The 20,668-nt window shown below is 42.2% G+C and overlaps 1 protein-coding gene and 1 long non-coding RNA gene across 3 annotated transcripts in view; one reads left to right on the top strand and one right to left on the bottom strand.

Annotated features, from left to right (window-relative positions):
• LOC144334953 (uncharacterized) overlaps positions 1-11,543 on the bottom strand; it is a 65,438-nt gene extending 53,895 nt beyond the window's left edge. The window contains exon 1 of the long non-coding RNA XR_013405269.1: positions 11,331-11,543. This is a non-coding gene — a long non-coding RNA (uncharacterized LOC144334953). The remainder of the gene's footprint in view (positions 1-11,330) is intronic.
• STX12 (syntaxin 12) overlaps positions 1-20,668 on the top strand; it is a 50,870-nt gene that overhangs the window by 7,348 nt on the left and 22,854 nt on the right. For both annotated transcript variants that reach the window (NM_001265898.1, XM_015132342.3), the window contains 2 exon segments: positions 9,081-9,150; positions 13,340-13,439. In NM_001265898.1, the coding sequence (NP_001252827.1) occupies positions 9,081-9,150; positions 13,340-13,439 (170 nt within the window).

Genomic DNA, 20,668 nt, shown 5'->3' with positions numbered 1-20,668 from the left:
GCAATTCTCCTACCTCAGCCTCCCTAGTAGGGATTATAGGAATGTGCCACGACGCCTGGCTAATTTTATATTTTTAGTAGAGACCGGGTTTCTCCATGTTGGTCAGGCTGGTCTCGAACTCCCGACCTCAGGTGATCCGCCCACCTCAGCCACCCAAAGTGCTGGGATTACAGGCGTGAGCCACTGTGCCTGGCCTTTGGTTCCTCCTTTTTTTAGTATATTTTCTCTCCCTACCTCATTGGCTATCTAAATTATACAAATCCTCTCAGTTGTGCATAAGTCCTGCTCATAGCAACTAAGTTTTTCTTTGCATTTTTTTTTTTTGAGATGGAGTCTTGCTCTGTTTCCCAGGCTGGAGTGCAGTGGGACGATCTTGGCTCACTGCAACTTCCGCCTCCTGGATTCAAGTGATTCTCCTGCCTCAGCCTCCCCAGTAGCTGGGATTATAGGTGTGCACTACCATGCCTGACTAATTTTGGTATTTTTAGTAGAGACAGGGTTTCACCATGTTGGCCAGGCTGGTCTTGAACTCCTGACCTCAGGTGATCTACCCGCCTTGGCCTCCCAGAGTGCTGGGGTTACAGGCACCCAGCCTTCCTTTGCTTTTGAAAGATAAAGTGAAGTCAGAAAGATCATGGACTCTGCAGGGTGAGCACATCTGTGACTGAATCCCTCCTCTTCCGTGTATTAACCTCAAGCAGGTTATTTTCCCTTTCCGTGTCCGTGTGTAACCCCATTTATAAAATGAGTGAAATTATTAAAAAGGGATGTTTGAGGCTGGGCGCAGTGGCTCACACCTGTAATCCCTGCACTTTGGGAGGCTGAGGCGAGTGGATCTCTTGAGCTCAGAAGTTTGAGACCAGCCTGGGCAACTTGGCGAAACACCGGCTCTACCAAAAATAAAAAATTAGCTGGGTCTGGTGGTGCACACCTGTAGTCACAGATACTTGGGAGGGTGAGGTGGGCAGATCGCTTGAGCCTGGGAAGCAGAGGTAGCAGTGAGCCGAGATCACGTCACTGGGGAGGTTGCAGTGAGCTGAGATTGCGCCACTGTACTCCAGCCTGGGTGACAGAGTGAGACCTTGTCTCAGAAAAAAAAAGGGGGGGATGTTTGAGAGTGTCTAGTATACTACCTGGCACATAGTAGGCATTCAGTAAATGGTGACATTATTTTTATTATTTTGAGATGGAATCTCACTCTGTTGCCCAGGCTGGAGTGCAGTGGCACAATCTCAGCTCACTGCAACCTTCGCCTCCCTGGGTTAAGCAATTCTCATGCCTCAGCCTCCTGAGTAGCCGGGATTACAGGCTCGTGCCACCACACCAGCTAATTTTTGTATTTTTAGTAGAGACAAGGTTTCACCATGTTGACCAAGCTGGTCTCGAACTCCTGACCTCAGGCGATTTGTCCACTGCAGCCTCCCAAAGTGCTGGGGTTATAGGTGTGAGCTACCATGCCCAGCCCCAGTGGCGACATTATTAATACTTGTTGAATTCCTTGCCCCACTATAGTTTAATAGTTAGGTAGGCAGACTCAGGAGTCATGTTGCCAGGATTTGAATCCTAGATCTGCTTCTTACTAGCTGTGTAAACACATTGCTTTACCTATTTCTCAGTTTCCTCATTGTTAAAATGGAGTTAATAATACCTATTTCATAGGGTTGTGATGATTAAATGAGGTAATTCATGTACAGTACCTGCTACATAGTAAGTGCTTAAGAAATGTTAGCTCTCATTTTGGTGTTTTTCCTTTGAATTTATATTACAAGCAATTTTCCCTCACAGTTTAGCACTTATGTTATATATTCTATAATTAATTCAAGCTTTTTAACATTGTCACCCCAAGCAGAGAGATCACTGTTAGTTTTGTGGAGACCGTGCATTATACATTTATCTTTAGCCACAGTGCCTGGAACAACATTGGATATATAGTTGGCATTCAATATGTACTTAATTGATTTTATCACTGCTAAGTACATTTTTCTTGGTCTTGCGTTTGATAATAATAGCTATCTTTAATTGAGTGCTTTTATGTGCAAGACATTGTTCTAAATTTAGCTTCGTATCATCTCATTTCATCCTCACAACAACCATATGAAGATTCTCTTATTATTTTCATTTTTTAGGCAAGGAAACTAAGGCATAGAGGAATGGAGCCTTTTACTCAAGATCACTCTGCCAGGAAGTAGCGGGACCAGGATAAGCATAGGCATAAGCAGTGTTTTTTTTGTTTGTTTTTTGTTTTTTTTTTGAGACAGGGTCTTGCTGTGTCACCCAGGATGTGCCAGTAGTACAGTGGTGCCATCATAGGTCACTGCAACCTTGAACTCAAGGGATCCCCCCACCTCCACCTTCCAAGTAGCTAGGACTACAGGCACGCACCACCACATCCAAGTAATTTTTAAATTTTTTGTAGAGACTGGTGCACTTTGTTGCCCAGGCTGGTGTCAAACTCCTGGGTTCAAGTGATCCTCCCACCTTGGCCTCCCAAAGTGCTGGGATTACAGGCATGAACCACCATGCCTGGCCATATAGGCAGTCTTAATTCAGAGCTATGCTGTTAACCGTTGAATATTCTGAAACTGGTATGGTTAAAGGGAAATTATACCTTTGATATGTAGTATCCATTTTCACTTTAGAACTTTACTGTTATAGTACAGTGGCTATTTTTAAAAGTCAGGTTGAGGGACACGGTGACTCACACCTGTAATTCCAGCACTTTGGGAGGCCAAGGTGGGCGGATCACCTGAGGTCAGGAGATTGAGACCAGCCTGACCAACATGGTGAAACCCTGTCTCCACTAAAAATACAAAAATTAGCAGGGCATGGTGGCGGGCATCTGTAATCCCAGCTACTTGGGAGGCTGAGACAGGAGAATCGCTTGAACCCGGGAGGTGGAGGTTGCAGTGAGCTGAGACTGCACCATTGCACTCCAGCCTGGGCAGCAACAGCAAAACTCTGTCTCAAAAAAAGAAAACATTTTTTTAAAAAGGTAATTTTCATTGCAGTGATATAAAAGCAGAATGTAGGCCGGGCGCGGTGGCTCAAGCCTGTAATCCCAGCACTTTGGGAGGCCAAGATAGGCGGATCATGAGGTCAGGAGATTGAGATCATCCTGGCTGACACGGTGAAACCCTGTCTCTACTAAAAAATACAAAAAACTAGCCGGGCGAGGTGGCGGGCGCCTGTAGTCCCAGCTACTTGGGAGACTGAGGCAGGAGAATGACGTAAACCCGGGAGGCGGAGTTTGCAGTGAGCTGAGATCCGGCCACTGCACTCCAGCCTGGGCGACAGAGCGAGACTCCATCTCAGAAAAAAAAAAACAAAAAAAACAGAATGTAAACATAATTTTCAGAGTAAAACACTGAGATGACTTCATTTTATAATCACCACATTGGCTATCATTTTCTCATTTGGTGTAAATAATGATTTTTGGTGTTGAATTTGTTTGTTTTTTAAAATACTGACCTCCCAAAGTGCTGGGATTACAGGCGTGAGCCACCATGCCCAGCAGAGTCCTAGTTTTAAAAAGAACAAAATTGCTTACACAGAACTGAAGGACTTGTCTTTACCTTTGGCCTAGTCATCTGGTTTCTAGGATTATGTAACATTTCATAGGAAAAAACCAATTATTTTCCTCCAAAAAGTTATAGCACATAGATCTAACATAAAACCTTCATTTACTAGGATGCTTGGAAAAGGAGTTTTCTCATTAACCAAGTTAGCCAGAAGATTCAACTCATCCTGGTAAAAATATTTCCAAAAAGCATCACTTGGCCAAGCACAGTGGCCCATGCCTATAATCCCAGCACTTTGGGAGGCTGAGGCAGGTGGATCACCTGAGGTCAGGAGTTTGAGACCAGGCTGACCAACATGGAGAAACCCCATCTCTACTAAAAATACAAAAAGTTAGCCAGGTGTCGTGGCACATACCTCTAATCCCAGCTACTCGGGAAGGTGAGGCAGGAGAATCGCTTGAACCTGGGAGGCAGAGGTTGTGGTGAGCCGAGATTGCACCATTGCACTCCAGCCTGGGCAACAAGAGCGAAACTCTGTCTCAAAAGAAAAAAGTGTCACTTTACTTTTTAGATTTTTATTCATTTGTCTATTTTTTGAGACAGAGTCTTGCTCTGTCGGTTAGGCTGGAGTGCAGAGGCATGATCATAGCTCACTGCAGCCTCAAACTCCTGGGCTGGAGTGATCCTCCTCTCTCAGCCTCTTGAATAACCAGGACTACAGGCATGCGCCACCATGCTTGGCTGATTTTTAAATTTTTTGTAGAGGCAGTTCTCACTATGTTGCCCAGGTTGGTCTTGAACCCCTGGCCTCAAGTGATCTGCCCACCTTGGCCTCCCAAAGTGTTGGGATTGTAGTGTGAGCCACTTTGCCTGGCCTCCCTTTTCTTTTGATATTTTAAGTATGCTCAAGGGCAAATAAATGTATGTGTAAACATATTATTCCTTTGTGTGCTTTAGGTTTACTGAAGGATACATCTCTTAGATGTACAATACATGAGTCACCGAGTTACTAGTTTTGAACAAGTCCCTGATGTTAGTGATTATAGAGGACAATATACAAAAAGTTCTGCTTCTCTGGGTTCCAGTAAACTATGACACTGTGGTCCTTATGATTTGAGTTTTAGGGTGTCTGATACCTGAGTCTTGCTCAAAAATTTAAAGAAAATATCTTAATATTTAGGAATTTAGAAAGTGTTAAGGCTTAGATTCGTTCTGGTGCTTAGCTAGCAAATGACCCTATAATGTCCCCAACACTCCCACTTCCTCAACCCCTCCCTATCTCTACCCCCCAAATTCAGGTCATCCCAACAAAGGAAATCAGAAAAGTCTAGATGAAGAAGAGTTCTCCACTGAGAATACGCAGAGAACAGCTGATTATTAATTGATTTTTTTCATATTCTATAAAATTCCCATAGCTCTGTAGCTTATTTAATAAATTTTGATAGATGATTAATAACTTTAGCATACTTCTAAAGTTTCCAAGGAATGCTCTACTTTTTAAAGACAGTAAGACGAGACCTATTTCCTTGACTTTTTTGTCAAGTCTACCTTTATGTGTCATCATATATTCAACTATTTTCTGGATGGGTGTGTGTGTTGGGAGGAGTTATACATACACAAAAATGAGTAGAATGCGGTCCCTGCCTTCTAGAGGCATATAGTCAGTCCAGTCCTGTTTGTACCTTGCATTCACGAAGTTAAGAAAGTCACAGGTGGAACCTTTCTAAGCCAAACTTCTGGGTTGCAAAAGTACTCATTGGTTACACAGCATAATTCTGCGACTGGAGCTATTTCACTGTTACTGAATTTTGGAATTGAGCAGTGGTGGGAGTACTTAGAGATCATTTAGTTCTCACATAGTTGTAAGGATTTAATGAGAGAAAATAAAAACCTTACACAAATGGTTTAAGTATTCAGTAAATGTCAGTGAAATCTGAATATCATCTATAATTGGTGAAAAAGAGACCCAGTCAAAAGAAATGACTTGCTTAGTGCCATGCATCTAGTTAGTCGTCAGGTCTGGCTTAGATTTCAGGCCTCATTATTCCTAGCTTATATTCTTCATTCATATCTTCTGCCTCAAAGAGCTTGCCAGAATGTAAAAGGGAGGCTAACTCAATTAATCAATAATTAATTATGTATCACCTGGGTGCCTGGCACTCTGCTGGACTCTAGTGAGTACGGAGGAGTATTCCCATAGGTGCCAGGGAGCTGGAGAAGGGAGCAGGTTAGAGGAAGGACATCAGCCTATCTGGAGCAGAGAGCTATTAAGTTAGGGAGGTATCAGATAAGTAGGGTGGGGCTAAGTGGAACACTGGGAAATCTAGGACTGCCCTGTGTGACTACATTCTTTTTCCTGTAAGAGTCAGCCTTTTGAGAGAATGTAATGTGCCACATTCCACTGGAGTTAGCCCTGGGTTTGAATTCTGCTTGTAATGACACTGCTCAAAACTTACCAGTGATTTCCCATTTCATTAAAATTCAAAGTCCTCATAATTGTTTGCAAGGCCCTATACAATCTGGGTCCCTACTACCTTCTTGGCCACCTCTTTACTGTCTCTTGCTTACTCTACTCTAGCCACCCTGGCCTCCATCACATCAAGCACCCTTGCTTTGGGGACTTTGTACCGATTACTCTCCTCCTAGAATGCTTCTCCCCAAGATAGCTGTGTGGCTTAATCTTTCACTTTGGATCTCTGCTCAGTGTCACCTTATCAGAGAGGTCTCTCTGACCACCGTATATAACTAGTATCCTCTACTCACCACTGTCACTTCAGCCCTTACCTGAATTTATTTCTCTTTATACTCTGACCACTCTGTATAACTAGTATGCCCACCGCTGTCACTTCAGCCCTTACCTGAATTTATTTCTCTTTATATAACTTATCACTACCTGATATGTTTATTACCTATCTCTTTTCCTTAGAAGACTCTCGAAGGCAAGTGTCTTCTAGGACATGGAATAGTGTAGAGTAGGTCCTCTACTCTGAATGAATGACTGACTGAGTGAATGAGTTCTGTTAACTCTCACGAGCCTCATTGTGCTCATATGCAACGATGGAATAATAATGCTTACTTAAAGGATTGTTGGAGTCAAATAAGTTAATGCTTGTCAAACCCAGTGTCTAGTACATCATAGTAGATGCTCAGTAAATGAAAATCCATGCCCTCTTTCATACATTATTTTTATGGCTGTCCAGTTAATAGCTTTAGTGGTGTCCTGATTCCCATTTGACTTAGATAGGAAGGACATACCACATGTTAGTGATGAAGAAAAGTGGTTGTCACACATAATGCTATCTTAGCAGAATGCAATAATTATAGTGCTTATAATTAGAACCATGGAACCACTGAGCTATAGGTAACCCTCACTTAGTAAAATACATATCTTTTAGAGAAGTCTTGTCAAAAGGCAAATTTTGAATTAAGTGAATCCTATATTTCTGTTATAAAACGGGAATCACATTTTTGTTAGGAAAACATGGTCTCAAAATAAGATGAAATCATAATCTGAAGTGCTACCACCCTATATATACTTGATTCTGGAAATGTTTGCTTTGTATCTCCAACAATGCAGTAATTTTGGCTAGGGAGAAATAGCTTGTATTTACTACTAAGGACTGAGTTGTTCCATTTCTGTTTAGGAATAGAAGCACCCATCAATCAGTTAGAAGATTTTTGCCTAATTGTTGCTTCTTATCAGATTTAGGGACTATTAGCATGTCATTAGTATTGTAAGGTAACTGGTACTTAATAAATTTTAGCTTACTTTTTTACTAATCTTGGTGACCAAATTGGGGACAAGATTATGACTGTGTCCCCCAAATATTTTTAAAGAGTACCATTACCAAAAAGTGAATTTGGAACAATTAATTTTTAAATTTCAAAATTCTAGTAAGTGAGGGTTATTTCTTGTTGGACATGGGAGCATTATATGTATACTGTTTCTATAATATTCACAAATTATACAATATACATCGGTTTCCTCATTTTCTTCCACTGAACCAGTCATTTAGCAGGCTGATGTTTCACAAGTGAAACTGGCATTAATCCAGAGAGGATAGAAAGGGCTCTCACAAAGAAGGCTGAATGGCTGGAAGAGCCATTATGTTATGTTATTTCTTGAAGTTCTATTGAAACTTGATGGTAAGTGTGTTACTTCTGGGCAATGAGTACTCTATTCCTATGTTCTGTACTCCAGCTACTTGTAATAGAAGACAGTGAATGCTCTTGGAAAGCAAGGAAGCAAACAAGAAATCATGTAACAAACTTCCAACCTCTGTGAATGAATAACCCCCATCCTCACCAGCAACCAGAAAAAGCAAATAGAAAGTAAGGCATAAAAGAAATGAAGGGCTCTATTGTTGTTGCAGAAATCAGTAAGGGACAGGAGTGTTCAGAGTCCCAGGTAGGCTGGTATTAGAGTATTCCTCCTTTTTGATAGATGATCAGTTCCTCTGGACCTCTGCTTTCTTGGTCTAGGATAGGAGGTAAACATCCAGGATTCAAACATTACCATTCCTAGTCTTAGCAAATATCTAGGAAAAGGTAGAGAAGGCTGAACAAAACCATATATTTGACCGTATGATGGATAGACAGCACAGTTGAAAGAACATAACCATTGGAATCTGATGTACTGGGCACTGAATTTTTGCTCTGCTCCTTATTAATTGTATATGCTTGTATAAGGTACTCAACCTCTCTAAATACACTTCCTTACCTGCAAAATGAAAGTATATCTATTAAGGGTGGCTCACGCCTATAATCCCAGGACTTTGGGAGGCCGAGGCAGGTGGATCACAAGGTCAGGAGATCGAGACCATCCTGGCTAACATAGTGAAACCCCGTCTCTACTAAAAATAAAAAAAAAATTAGCCGGGTGTGGTGGCGGGCGCCTGTAGTCCCAACTACTCAGGAGGCTGAGGCAGGAGAATAGCATGAACCCCAGAGGTGGAGCTTACAGTGAGCCGAGATCGTGCCACTGCACTCCAGCCTGGGTGACAGAGCGAGATTCTGTCTCAGAAAAAAAAAAAAGTATATCTACTTGAGATTGCTGTTGTGAAAATTAAAAACAGAATGTATACAAAGCTCTTAGTATATAGTGCCTGGCACTTAGAGGTGCTCAATTGGTGGCAACCCATTATTAGTAATAAGTATACATTGTCTTTCCAAAAATATTTGCTATAGAAAAATTACTGTATTTGATTTGATTTTTTTTTTATTGTTGCAAATTGATATCTGGCCTAGAGGCCCTGCTAAAGGTGTTGAAATTTTTAACCATTGCAATAGGAGATCTAGGAAAACTAGCAAATTTTGGGGGGATGATAAACAAAACCACCACCTTCTACTTAGTGACATAGTTACTCTATAGGAGAAAGGTGAACCTTATAATTAGTTTTTGGAGGAATGTGTGTGTCAAGGTTTTGATCATAGCGTGGTCTCTGTTAGTTGCATGTATTAATACTTATTCTGAATGTGAAGAGACCAGGGATCTTAGAAGTAGGGTACTCATGATGAATGTATTTTTCTTTTAAATAAATCTTTTTCTTCCTATCTCCCCAGCTGCTCAGATAAAGAATTTGATGAGCCAGCTAGGAACTAAGCAGGACTCAAGCAAGCTACAGGAAAATCTGTGAGTAACTTCCTGACAAGGTTGGGTTTTGTGAGGGCCATTTGAGGACACAGCATCCTTGCTGCACGGCAGCTTAGGTTTCACGTCTGGGAAGTCAGAATGAGAGGCGGTGGGTCATGAGATAATAGTCGGATCTAAAAGAGGGGCAACAAAGTATATTAATGGATTGTGATTTCCACTGCCTTTCAAAGTCCTTGAACTCTGGTTCTTTCTCCTTTTGGGCAGTTTAGCAGAACAATTTAAGGAAGTAGAAAAGGGAATTTGTACCGCTATTAAACTATATTCTGCTCACAACTCTGCCTAAATGAGCTTCCTCGTTGGCGTAGGACTCCGCATGATCTAGTCTAACTGGATTTCCAACTACAGTCAGCCTTCCATATCCGTAGGTTCTGCACCTGTGGGTTCAACCAACCACAGATAGAAAATATTCAGAAAAAAGGTCTCTACTGAAGATGTACAGACTTTTTTCCTTGTCATTACTGAAACAATATAGTATAGCAATTATTTACCTCGTATTTACATTGTATTGTGTCCAGAGGTGGTTCCTTCTGGTGGGTGCTTGGTCTTGCTGACTTCAACAATGAAGCCGCAGACCTTCGCAGTGAGTGTTACAGCTCTTAAAGGTGGTGTGGACCCAAAGACTGAGCAGCAGCAAGATTTATTGTAAAAAGCAAAACACAGCTTCCACAAGATGGAAGGGGATCTGAGCAGGTTGCTGCTGCTGGCTGGTGTGGCCAGCTTTTATTCCCTTATTTGTTCCCACCCATGTCCTGCTGATTGGTCCATTTTACAGAGTGCTGATTGGTCCATTATACAGAGTGCTGATTGGTCCATTTTGCAGAGGGCTAATTGGTCCATTTTACAAACCTCTAGCTAGCCACAGAGAGCTGATTGGTGCATTTTACAGTCCTAGCTGCAGAGTGCTGATTGGTGCATTTTACAGTCCTCTTGTAAGACAGAAAATTTCTCAGAGTTCCCACAATCCAGAAGTCCAACTGGCTTCACCTCTCAGTATTAGGTAGTGTAATCTAGAGATAATTTAAAGTATATGGAAGGGGGTGCCAGGTGTAGTGGCTCACGCCTGTAATCCCAGCACTTTGGGAGGCTGAGGGAGGTCAGGAGTCCAAGACCAGCCTGGCCAACATGATGAAACCCCGTTTCTACTAATACAAAAATCAGCTGCTCGTGGTGGCAGGCACCTGTAATCCCAGCTACTCAGGAGGCTGAGGCAGGAAAATAGCTTGAACCCAGGAGGCGGAGGTTGCAGTGAGCCGAGATTGCACCATTGCACTCCAGCCTGGGCAACAAGAGTGAAACTCTGTCTCAAAAAAAATAAAAAATAAAGTATACAGGCCGGGTGTGGTGCCTCATACCTGTAATCCTAGCACTCTGGGAGGCCGAGGTGGGCAGATCAACCAAGGTTGGGAGTTCAAGACCAGCCTGACCAACATGGTGAAACCCCATCTCTACTAAAAATACAAAAATTAGCTTGGCATGGTGGCACATGCCTGTAATCCCAGCTACTTAGGAGGCTGAGGTAGGAGAATCACTTGAACCTGGGAGGCAGAGGTTGCAGTGAGCTGATATCATGCCATTGCACTCCCAGCCTGGGTGACAAGAGTGAAACTCCGTCTCAAATAAATAAATAAATAAATAAAGTATATGGAAGGGTGTAGGTTCTATGCAAATGTTTTGCAATTTTATATCAAGGATTTGGCAGGAGGCGGCCCTGGAACCTGTCCCCCATGGATACTGAGGGACTACTGCATATATATTATTAGCAAAATGTAATCAGAATGGCCCAAGGGGAGCCTGAGGGAGAGAATAGTAGACTGATAGTAGGGACTCCTGATTCTTTTTATCACATCCTCTTCTGCACCATTTCTGCTTTTAGTGCTGTTCTTCATCTTTAAAATGTACTGAGCAAGCTGGGAGCAGTGACTCACACCTGTAATCCCAGCACTTTGGGAGGCCGAGGCGCGTGGATCACGAGGTCAGGTGATCGAGACCATCCTGGCTAACATGGTGAAACCCCATCTCTACTAAAAATACAAAAAATTAGCCGGGCATGGTGGCACGTGCCTGTAGTCCCAGCTACTTGGGAGGCTAAGGCAGGGGAATCGCTTGAACCTGGGAGGCGGAGGTTGCAGTGAGCTAAGATCACGTCACTACACTCCAGCCTGGGTGACAGAGCAAGACTCTGTCTCAAAAAAAATATATACAAAAATTAGCTGGGTGTGGTGGTACGCACCTGTAATCACAGCTGCTTAGGAGGCTGAGGCAGGAGAATTGCTTGAACCCGCGAGGCAGAGGTTGGAGTGAGCCAAGATCGTGCCACCGCCCTCCAGCCTGGCGACAGAGCAAGACTCCGTCTCAAAAAAAAAAAAAATATATATATATATATAAAATATACATATAAAATAATATATAATATATAAATGTATAAATATATAAATATAAAATATATATCTGTGTATATATCTATATATGTATGTATCTATATATGTATGTACATATATATGTGTGTATATATATATCGAGCATTATTTTTTGTTTCCTACCCTAGACAATGTGAGGTGAGAGAATGACTATTATTTGTGAGCTTTTTCCAGGGAAATGTGAAATATCTCTGGGTATTTTAGCACTACCTGGGATATTCAAGCCACTGATTGAGTCCCTCTTGCTTTTGACTCCTTTTTTTTAAATCCTAGAGGCCCATTTGCAGTACAGAAAAAACATTAATAATTAGTAGTGTGGTGTGTTAGCCCATTTGGGCTACTATAACAAAACACCATAAACTGAGTAGTTTAGAAACAACAACTTTGTTTCTCATAGTTCTGGAGGCTGGGAAATCCAATGTCAAGGTGCTGGCAGATACAGTCAGGTGAGAGCCCACCTTTTCATAGGTGGTGCCTTCCTCTTGTGTCCTCACTTGGTGGAAGAGGCAAGGCAGCTCTTTGGGGCCTTTTTCGTAAGGACACCAATTCTGTTCATGGGGGCACCACTCATGATCTAATCACCCTCCAAAGGACCCCATCTCCTAATATTATCACCTTGGGAATTAGGATTTCAACATATGAATTTTGCAGGGACACTAACATTCAGATCATAGCATGTGGTTTCACTGTTGTCCCAGAAAGCCTTTGTAGAAATGGCTGGATACTAGAGGAAACCACAAATGAAAGGAGTACTTTTTGTATTTCTGCTACTTTCAGTTCCACTTAATATATTACATATTCTTTCCTCTTCAATTCCTCTTCCTCCTTACTCCTTTTGTATTTTTAACAGGTAGGGCTTCTTTGTTTTGGAGGGAAGAGCCAGAAAGTTAGGTATAAAGAGTAAGTAGGAAGTCAAGGATAAGGCTAGAAAAGAGCCAGCTTTTTAAAGCAAGACCATGGGATTAGATCTTTGGAGGTTGTTCCCTAGGGTAGGTAGGAAGCTATGCTTTTAATACACATTTCTTTTTTTTTTTTTTTTTTTTTTTTTTTTTTTTTTTTTTTGAGACGGAGTCTCGCTCTGTCGCCCAGGCTGGAGTGCAGTGGCGCGATCTCGGCTCACTGCAAGCTCCGCCTCCCGGGTTCACGCCATTCTCCTGCCTCAGCCTCCCGAGTAGCTGGGACTACAGGCGCCCACAACCGCGCCCGGCTAATTTTTTGTATTTTTAGTAGAGACGGGGTTTCACCGTGGTCTCGATCTCCTGACCTTGTGATCCGCCCGCCTCGGCCTCCCAAAGTGCTGGGATTACAGGTGTGAGCCACCGTGCCCGGCCCAATACACATTTCATCTAACTGTCTGTGCCTAGATTCTAGCCAGCGGACTATGGCAGTAATAAGAGAGTTCAGTATGTTTAAACTACTTGATGTAGGTGTGGGCGGCAATTATTCTTTTTATATTTTTTATGAGAACTGCTGATAGCTTTTCTTCTCTTCCCAAAGAGTTAAAATTCCTAATCTGTGCTTTCTTCAGCAGGTTATTAAAGCAGGTTGTTTCTGCTCAGTGAAGGTACCTTGAAGTGGGTTTGCCTGGGTAATATTTCTGGAATTTTGTTGTGAACCTGGGCATCTAGGGACTCATTTCTTCAAATGGCCCTTCATTCCCTACATTATGAGACACTTTGAGAACAAAGTGGTTCTGAGTATAACCCTCTCAAGAAGTGACAACATCCTGAAACATATCTTTTCTCTCTCAGGCAACAGTTACAACACTCTACAAATCAGCTCGCCAAGGAAACAAATGAATTGCTGAAAGAATTAGGGTCCTTGCCCCTTCCCTTATCTACTTCAGAACAGGTTGGTATTCTCTGTTTTGTTTATTAATAGGAAAGGACTTTGTGTTAGTAGAAAGGCAGTATGTAGAACAAAAAATAATAATAATAAGTTGGCCTTTGGTGCTAGAGTGATAGATGTCCTCTGCACCTTAGTTTCTTATCCATAAAGTGGGGGATATGTGACTGTTGGGGCAATAGAAAGAATGTATGCACCATATGTGGCAAAGTGCCTGCGTTTAGTAGGTAATCAATATGTGGTGGCTGCTGCTATTATTAATAACATATTATTAATATATTAATAAAATAGAGTTAACTGAAGAGGAATCGCAACGTTTACATCTCTTTGGGGTTTGGCTAGCAGTTTTATGTTTGTAGGCTTGCTCCTTTCTCCTAGTTTTTTTTTTTTTTTAATTATTTTTATGTTGTTGTTGTTGTTTTAGAAACAGGGTCTCCCTCTGTCACCCAGGCTAGAGCACAGTGGTGCAATCATAGCTCACTGCAGCCTCCCACTTCTGGGCTCAAGCAATCCCGTCCCCTCAGCCTCCTGAGTAGCTGTGACTACAGGCATGTGGCAATGTGCCACCACACCCAGCTAATTTTAACAATATTTTTGTACAGACAGCATCTTTGTTTCCCAGGGTAACTTGTGGTTTCAAGCAATCCTCCCGCCTCTGCCTCCCAAAGTGTTGGGATTACAGGTGTGAGCCACCATGCCCAGCCTTCCTAGTTTGTTTTGTATCCATTATCTATAAATTTTAATGAAACATCTTTCTTTCATGTTTTGCAGTTACCTTCAGGTTCTGTCATGAGTTATTCACAGGTCTCACTCAGGTTAAGGAACTGCTCGGGGAAAAAGGGTTCTCTTTTCAAGTCATTTTCTTCAGTGGCCATTTAAATCCTTTAGAAACACACAATTTTTACTGAGATTCATTGTTCCCTTAATATGCCACATTCCTGAAGTCAGATGTGTCCCTTCTTCATCATGGCTTGACTTGTCATTCATGATGTACCTCAGGTCTCCAGTAAAAAAAAACTTTCTGCGTCTACCTTCCTATTATGATTCTGTTTTGCTTTTAGCTTCTGTACCATTTGTGGTGGCACTTAACTTTTATTGCTTTTTTAGTTTTATTTTATTTTTGAGATAGGGTATTACTGTGTCACCCGGGCTGAGTGCAGTGGCAATCGTAGCTCACTGCAACCTTGAACTCCTGGGCTCAAGGGTTCCTCCCACCTCAGCCTCCTGAGTAGCTGGAACCACAAGTGTGCACCACCACACCTAGCTAAATTTTTAAATTTTTTGTAGAGATGGGGTCTTGCTATGTTTTCCAGGCTAGTCTCAAACTCCTGGGCTCAAGTGATCCTCCTGCCTTGGCCTTCCAAAGTACTGGGATTACAGACATGAGCCACTGTGCTTGGCCTTTATATTGCTTTTTATTACTGAACTTTTAAAATGATAATGCCCTATATCTGATGGCTCTGAAGACAAAGCCTTTCAACTTCCCTGTCCTGGGTTGTTTTTCAAAGTATGGGTTGTGGGTAGTGGAACATGAAGTCATTTTAGTGTATTGAGATGAGCATTTAAAAAAACTTAAATGGAGTAGAAGTATCAGAGTCTATACTATGTACTAATGGTAAATATTGTTATATGAGACTTTTGTTTCATACATACATATGTGTATGTATGTATGGATCATGATGTCAAATTCTTTTTTTTCTTTTGAGACGGAGTCTTGCTCTGTTGCCCAGGCTGGAGTGCAGTAGCACAATCTTGGCTTACTGCAACCTTCGCCTCCCAGGTTCAAGTGATTCTCCTGCCTCAGCTTCCCAAGTAGCTGGGATTGCAGGCACCCACCACCACGCCTGGCTAATTTTTGTATTTTTAATAGAGACAGGGTTTTGCCATGTTGGTCAGGCTGATTTCGAACTCCTGACCTCAGGTGATCGGTCCAGCTAGGCCTCCCAAAGTGCTGGGATTACAGGCGTGAGCCACCATGCCTGGCCCATGATGTCAAATTCTTATTGTAAATCTCTGTAAAAAAAAAATTGAAAATCACTAATTTAACCTAATAAACTGTTCCATGTAGCATATCTGGAGTTTTGGCCCCAACTTGCAGAAAAGAGAGGAGGACAAGATGCTTTGTCATCCTGCTACAAAGTAGTTACCCTTTGGTTGTCTATATATGTTATTCTAATTGTTACTCATGCTGATGTTTCAATTATGGGCCATTTCTCCCTTGCCATCCGATATCTCCAAACTGCTTCCAGGTTACCCATTTCTTCCTCCTAACCATGCACTTAGGGAATACACACTTGTAGATAGTTTTCATAGTAACAAAAAAGGAATCGAAGGGTCTAATGCAGAGTAGTAGAAGTATTTAAGAGTTAAGTAGTAGCCTAAGCAAAATATATATAGAAAATCAAATATGCTACCAAAACAAAATTCATCAAATGTCTTCCAAAACCAAATAGAAGTTATTTTTGGATTATGCATGCTGTTGTTCCTTTCCATTATCTTGGATCGTTAAGAACATGAAATAGATCTACAGACATACTCTTTTGGTGAAATATAATTCCTTGATTCCCCTCTTGTTACGCTCAGTATCCTTTTGTTTTTCTTCTCTTTTCTCATCTAATTAATCTTAATCCCATCACCCATCTTTTCACTACTGTTTTATACATCAAACCATACTCCTACTTTCAGTTTTTTTCCATACTTATATACTTTCATCAGTGATCGAGTTACCCAGTCCCGTGGCTTTTTAGGTTTTTTTGTTTGTTTGTTTGAGACAGGATTTCACTCAGTTATCTGGGCTGAGGCGCAGTGGAGTGGCACAGTCATGGCTCACTGTATCACTGTAGCCTCAACCTCCCAGGCTCAAGTGATCCTCTCACCTTAGCTTCCCAAGTAGCTAGGACCACAGGCATGTGCCACCACACCCAGCTGCTTTTTAAATGTTTTATAGAGACAGGGTCTTGCTATATTGCCCAGGCTGGTCTCAAACTCCTGGGCTCAAGCAATCCTCCCTCCTTGTCCTCCGGAAGTGCTGGAATTATAGGCATGAACTACCACACCTGGCCCTTTGTAGAGTTTTTTTTTGTTTTTTGTTTTTTTTGGAGATGGAGTTTTACTCTTGTTGCCCAGGCTGGAGTGCAAATGGCGCAATCTCAGCTCACCACAACCTCCACCTCCCGGGTTCAAGTGATTCTCCTGCCTCAGCCTCCCAAGTAGCTGGGATTATAGGCATGCGCCCCCACGCCCAGCTAATTTTGTATTTTTAGTAGAGATGGGGTTTCTCCATGTTGGTCAGGCTGGTCTCGAACTCCTGACCTCAGGTGATCTGCCCGCCTTGGCCTCCCAAAGTGCTGGGATTACAGGCATGAGACACTGCACCTGGCCATAAAGAGTTTGTATTCACTTTTTTTTTTTGAGACACAGTTTCACTGTGTCACCCAGGCTGGAGTGCAGTGGCGTGATCTTGGCTCACTGAAACCTCTGCCTCCCATGTTAGAGCGATTCTCCTGACTCAGACTCCCAAGTAGCAGGGACTAGAGGTGCACACTACTACGCTAATTTTTGTATTATTAGTAGAGACAGGGTTTCACCATGTTGGCCAGGTTGGTCTTGAACTGCTGACCTCAAGTGATCTGCCTGCCTCGGCCTTCCAAAGTTCTGGGATTACAGGCGTGAGCTACCGTGCCTGGCCTGTTCACTTTTTTTCTGTTTCCTTTGATCCTCTTGCCGATCTCATCTGCCTTGAAACTTTCCTCTTGCCATGACTGTCTTTCATTCTGTCCCCCAACTCTGGAGATCCCCAAGTTGAGTCAGCCTCCTTCCTGGACTCCATATCCTCCTAAGAGTGGGCATGCCCCAAGGTTGTGCCATTGATCCTCGAATTATTTCACTCTATGCTTTCTCCTTAGCAGTCACCTGCTTTTATGACCTCCCTTTCAACTTTGTGATCATGACCTCCAGATCTTTTTCCAATCTAACCCTTTCACCTCTGAGTGCTTGGCCCATATCTTCAATTCATGTTCTGACATCTCCTCTTGAAATAAACTACCTTCATATAAAACTTGTCTTATACTGAGTTTCTCATGTTTCACCCAAACCCCTTAACTAAGTTCATTGACAATACTTAACATCACAGAAAAGTTTGTGCCTTTTGACTTAATATTCTCAGTCATGCTAATTAGCCCTAAGGGAAAAAAAAATTCTGAAGGTAAACACACACACACACACACACAAACACACAAACACACACACACACACACACACACACACACAGTCTATATACTCTGGAGCCAAATTTCCTGAATTTAAATCCATCTTTGTCACTTACTGTGTGATCCTGGGCAAATTACATAGCTTCTGTGGTGCTTTGGTTTTCTGAAGTGTAAAGTTGGGACTATAATAATGCCTAATTTATAGGTCATTGTATAGATAAATGAATTATTATGTAAAGCACTTACAGTAGTACTGGTACAATGTAAGCACTATATAAATACTAGCTATTACATTGGAGCTCACTTTAACTTTATAATATTTAATAACTGTGAAAAATCTAGAAGGAATATTTACATAAAATATAGGTCAACTTGATGGAATATATGAAAGCGATTAAAGATCATGGCCAGGCACAGTGGTTCACACCTGTAATCCCAGCACTTTGGGAGGCTAATGCGGGTGGATTGCTTGAGTACAGGAGTTTGAGACCCAGCCTGGGCAACATCTCTACAAAAATTAGCTGGGCATGGTGGCTCATGCCTGTAATCCCAGCACTTTGGGAGGCCGAGGCGGGCAGATCACCTGAGGTCAGGAGTTCGAGACCAGCCTGACCAACATGGCAAAACCCCATCTCTACTAAAAATACAAAAATTAGGTGGGCGTGGTAGTGGGCACCTATAATCCCAACTACTCAGGAGACTGAGGCAGGAGAATCGCTGGAACCCAGGAGGCAGAGTTTGCAGTGAGCTAAGATTGTGCCATTGCACTCCAGCCTGGGTGACAGAGCGAGACTCCATCTCAAAAAAAAAAAAAAAAAAAAAAAATTAGCCAGGCATCGTGGTACACATCTGTAGTCCCAGCTAGTCAGGTGGCTGAGGTGAGAGGATCATTTGAGTCTGGAAGGTCGAGGCTGCAGTGAGCTGAGATCACATCACTGCACCCCAGCTTGGGTGACAGAGCAAGACCCTGTCTCAAAAACAAACAAACAAAACATAATTGTAAAGTGTATGGTAACATGGAAAATGTTTATGGTGTACTTAAAAGTTATGATAATATTTTGCATGGTGAGGTTAGGGAATGATATCCTCCCTGTTATTGCTATAATTTTGTTTATGCAAAAATAAAAATCTCAGAAGAAAAAGGTTGCTCATCTAAATTTGCTTTTAATATTACCATCACTCTTCCAGGTTTGAAATTTCAGTTGTTCTTGACATTATCTCTCTTTCCCCACCACCAGTCAAAATGTTTCTTAAATTCGTTTCTTTATGATTTTATTACTGATACTGTGTCCTCCTAACCTTCAACCTAGACTATTGAATTAGTGATCTGTTTGACTTGTTTCTTTTTTCCATTCCACCTTTTACACCATCACAGACTAATTTTTTTAAGTTACTATTTTGTACCCATGATGTTTCTTGCTCAAAAATCTTCATTGCTCTTTGTTCTTTAGAGGTTGAACCCCAAACTTATTAGCTTGGCTTTTTTTTTTTTTTTTTTTTCCCCGAGAGGGAGCCTGGGTCTTTCACTCAGTCTGGAGTGCAGTGACGCGATCTCAGCTCACTGCAACCTCCACCTTCCAGGTTTAAGCAGTTCTCCTGCCTCAACCTCCCACGTGGCTGGGACTATAGGTGTGCACCACCACGCCCGGCTAATTTTTTGTATTTTCAGTAGAGACACAGTTTCACCATGTTACACAGACGGTCTCCATCTCCTGATCTCATGATCTGCCCACCTCAGCCTCCCAATAGCTTGGCGTTTTGTTTCGTTTTTTGAGACCGAGTTTCGCACATGTTGCCCAGGCTGGAGTGCAATGGTGCGATCTCAGCTCACTGCAACCTCCACCTCCTGGTTCAAGCAATTCTCCTGCCTCAGCCTCCCAAGTAGCTGGGATGACAGGTGCCTGCCACCATGTCCAGGTAATTTTTTCTATTTTTAGTAGAGATGGGGTTTCACCATGTTGGCCAGGATGGTCTTGAACTCCTGCCCTCAAGTGATCCACCCACCTTGGCCTCCCAGAGTGCTGGGATTACAGGCGCGAGCTACTGTGCCTGGCCTAGCTTGGCATTTAAAACCTGCTACGGTTGGCCCCTTTCTTACCTTTCCAATTTTGTATTTTAGCTACTCTCATTACTAAACCTGTAGTTCCAACCAAACGGTCTGCCTAGAGATCCTCTTCAAGTTCTGCCACCATGCCTTTGCTCACACTATTCTCTTGCTTGGATTTGCCTTACCCCTTCTTTCTGCTGATTCATTCCTTCCTCTTACTTCACTGTCCACCTTCTCTTGAGGCCTTTCTTGACCACTTGAGTTCTTACTGAGTGTTCCTGCCTCTGAACTCCTGTAGTAGTAATTGGATATAGCAGTTATTTATAAATGACTTTGTTACATGTCTGTCTATATCCTTTATTTACAAATAGATAGTAAGCTGTTTGACGTCAGGGGTGAGTTTTCACTTCTGTGTTCTTAGAACAGGACAGTGCTGTCAGTATATGGTGTTTGTGTGTGTGTTTTGTTTTGTTTTGGTTTTTTTGAAACAGGGTTTCACTCTGTTGCTCAGGCTGGAGTACCTGGCATGATTTCAGCTCACTGCAGCCTCAACCTTCCAGGCTCAGAAGATCCTCCTGCCCCAGCCTTCTGAGTAGCTGATGTGTACCACCACAACTGGCTATTTTTTTTTATTTTTTGTAGAGAGAGGATTTTGTCATGTTGCTCAGGCTGGTCTTGAACTCCTAGGCTCAAGTGATCCTCCTGCCTTAGCCTCCCAAAATACTAGGACTACAGGTATAAGCCACTGTGCCCAATCTCAGCATATGTTTTTTGAGACACAGAAGTAACAAGTTTAGTAGAGGTAGTCTGTAGATAAACAAAGTACTTATCAAGTCTCAAATATTTTAAACCTCACTAAAAGCCTGTGAAATCCTTCTATAGTTTACGGGGAAGCTGTGAATTCATTATAGATGGATAGGGTTTTAACATTTTAGCTAAAACCCATCTCTATTTGGGTTCAATTGTAGTCCAGAGGTATT

This window comes from Macaca mulatta, chromosome 1, assembly GCF_049350105.2.
Source record: "Macaca mulatta isolate MMU2019108-1 chromosome 1, T2T-MMU8v2.0, whole genome shotgun sequence".
Taxonomy (NCBI): Eukaryota; Metazoa; Chordata; class Mammalia; order Primates; family Cercopithecidae; genus Macaca; species Macaca mulatta.
The sequence above is the reverse complement of the archived record's forward strand: the minus strand, read 5'-3'. Positions and strand labels throughout refer to the sequence as shown.